The sequence below is a fragment of the Branchiostoma floridae genome, chromosome 5 (assembly GCF_000003815.2).
Source record: "Branchiostoma floridae strain S238N-H82 chromosome 5, Bfl_VNyyK, whole genome shotgun sequence".
NCBI classification, from domain to species: Eukaryota; Metazoa; Chordata; class Leptocardii; order Amphioxiformes; family Branchiostomatidae; genus Branchiostoma; species Branchiostoma floridae.
In genome coordinates, this window is record NC_049983.1 from 10,545,094 (window position 1) to 10,545,904 (window position 811).

Sequence of the window (811 nt, forward strand, 5' to 3'; positions counted from 1 at the left end):
AATGAAGGAGGGAAGAACCAGGGAGCACAGCCTTCGCTTGCAAAGGTGTTCCACCAGGAACAACAGAAGACAGGGCTTCTTCAGCAATAGAGTTGTACCCTGGTGGTGGAACAAGTTGACGGAGGAGGTGGTGGGCGCACCATCAGTAAACTGCTTCAAGGAAAGGCTTGACAGGCTTTTGGACAACCATCCGGTAGTATATAACTACAAAGCCCTGGACAATCCTCACAAACCAGCCATGGCAGTCAACTGACACAGAGTAAAGAAGCGGTCTATGAAGAGCGGTTCCAGGGAGTGCAGACTCCTACCAAACCGAAGAACTCTACTCTACTTTACTCTAGTATGTCTCATTGTATGTGGCTATGGCATGTAACTGATACTTGAGTTTGCTAGAATCTTGCTCTTCAGTTTAGCAATGTGTTCTTACTTGCATACCTTCTTCATACTGTTACAGTATATGTTGAGGCCTTGTTGTCATATCCACCCAACGTGACACAAGTTAAAGCATGACTTGACATCTTTTTCACAAAGTGGCTAATAAAATATGTGATTTTTTTTGCAGTGGACATATTTTCTGAAGGTGGAAAAGACATTGCCTTCACAGACTACAGCCCTACGTGGAAACTGCACCGGAAACTGTTCCATGGTGCCATCAGGTATGGTTGAGACAGGGCGTAGCAAACTCTTGGTGATCTGCATCCATTTTGAATCAGTTTTTGCCTTTTTTTACATCAATGCTGATTCAATTATATCTGCGTGCATAACCTTTCGTCATCTTATCATAGCAATATAGCAATTTAGATTTAAAAAA

The 811-nt window shown here is 42.9% G+C and overlaps 1 protein-coding gene across 1 annotated transcript in view; it reads left to right on the plus strand.

Moving 5' to 3' along the window:
* The window catches only part of LOC118416082 (steroid 17-alpha-hydroxylase/17,20 lyase-like), a gene marked incomplete in the record, with an annotated part of 10,424 nt that overhangs the window by 3,137 nt on the left and 6,476 nt on the right, over nucleotides 1-811 (plus strand). Inside the window, 1 exon segment of the mRNA XM_035821140.1 lies at nucleotides 563-656. Coding sequence (XP_035677033.1) covers nucleotides 563-656 — 94 coding nt within the window.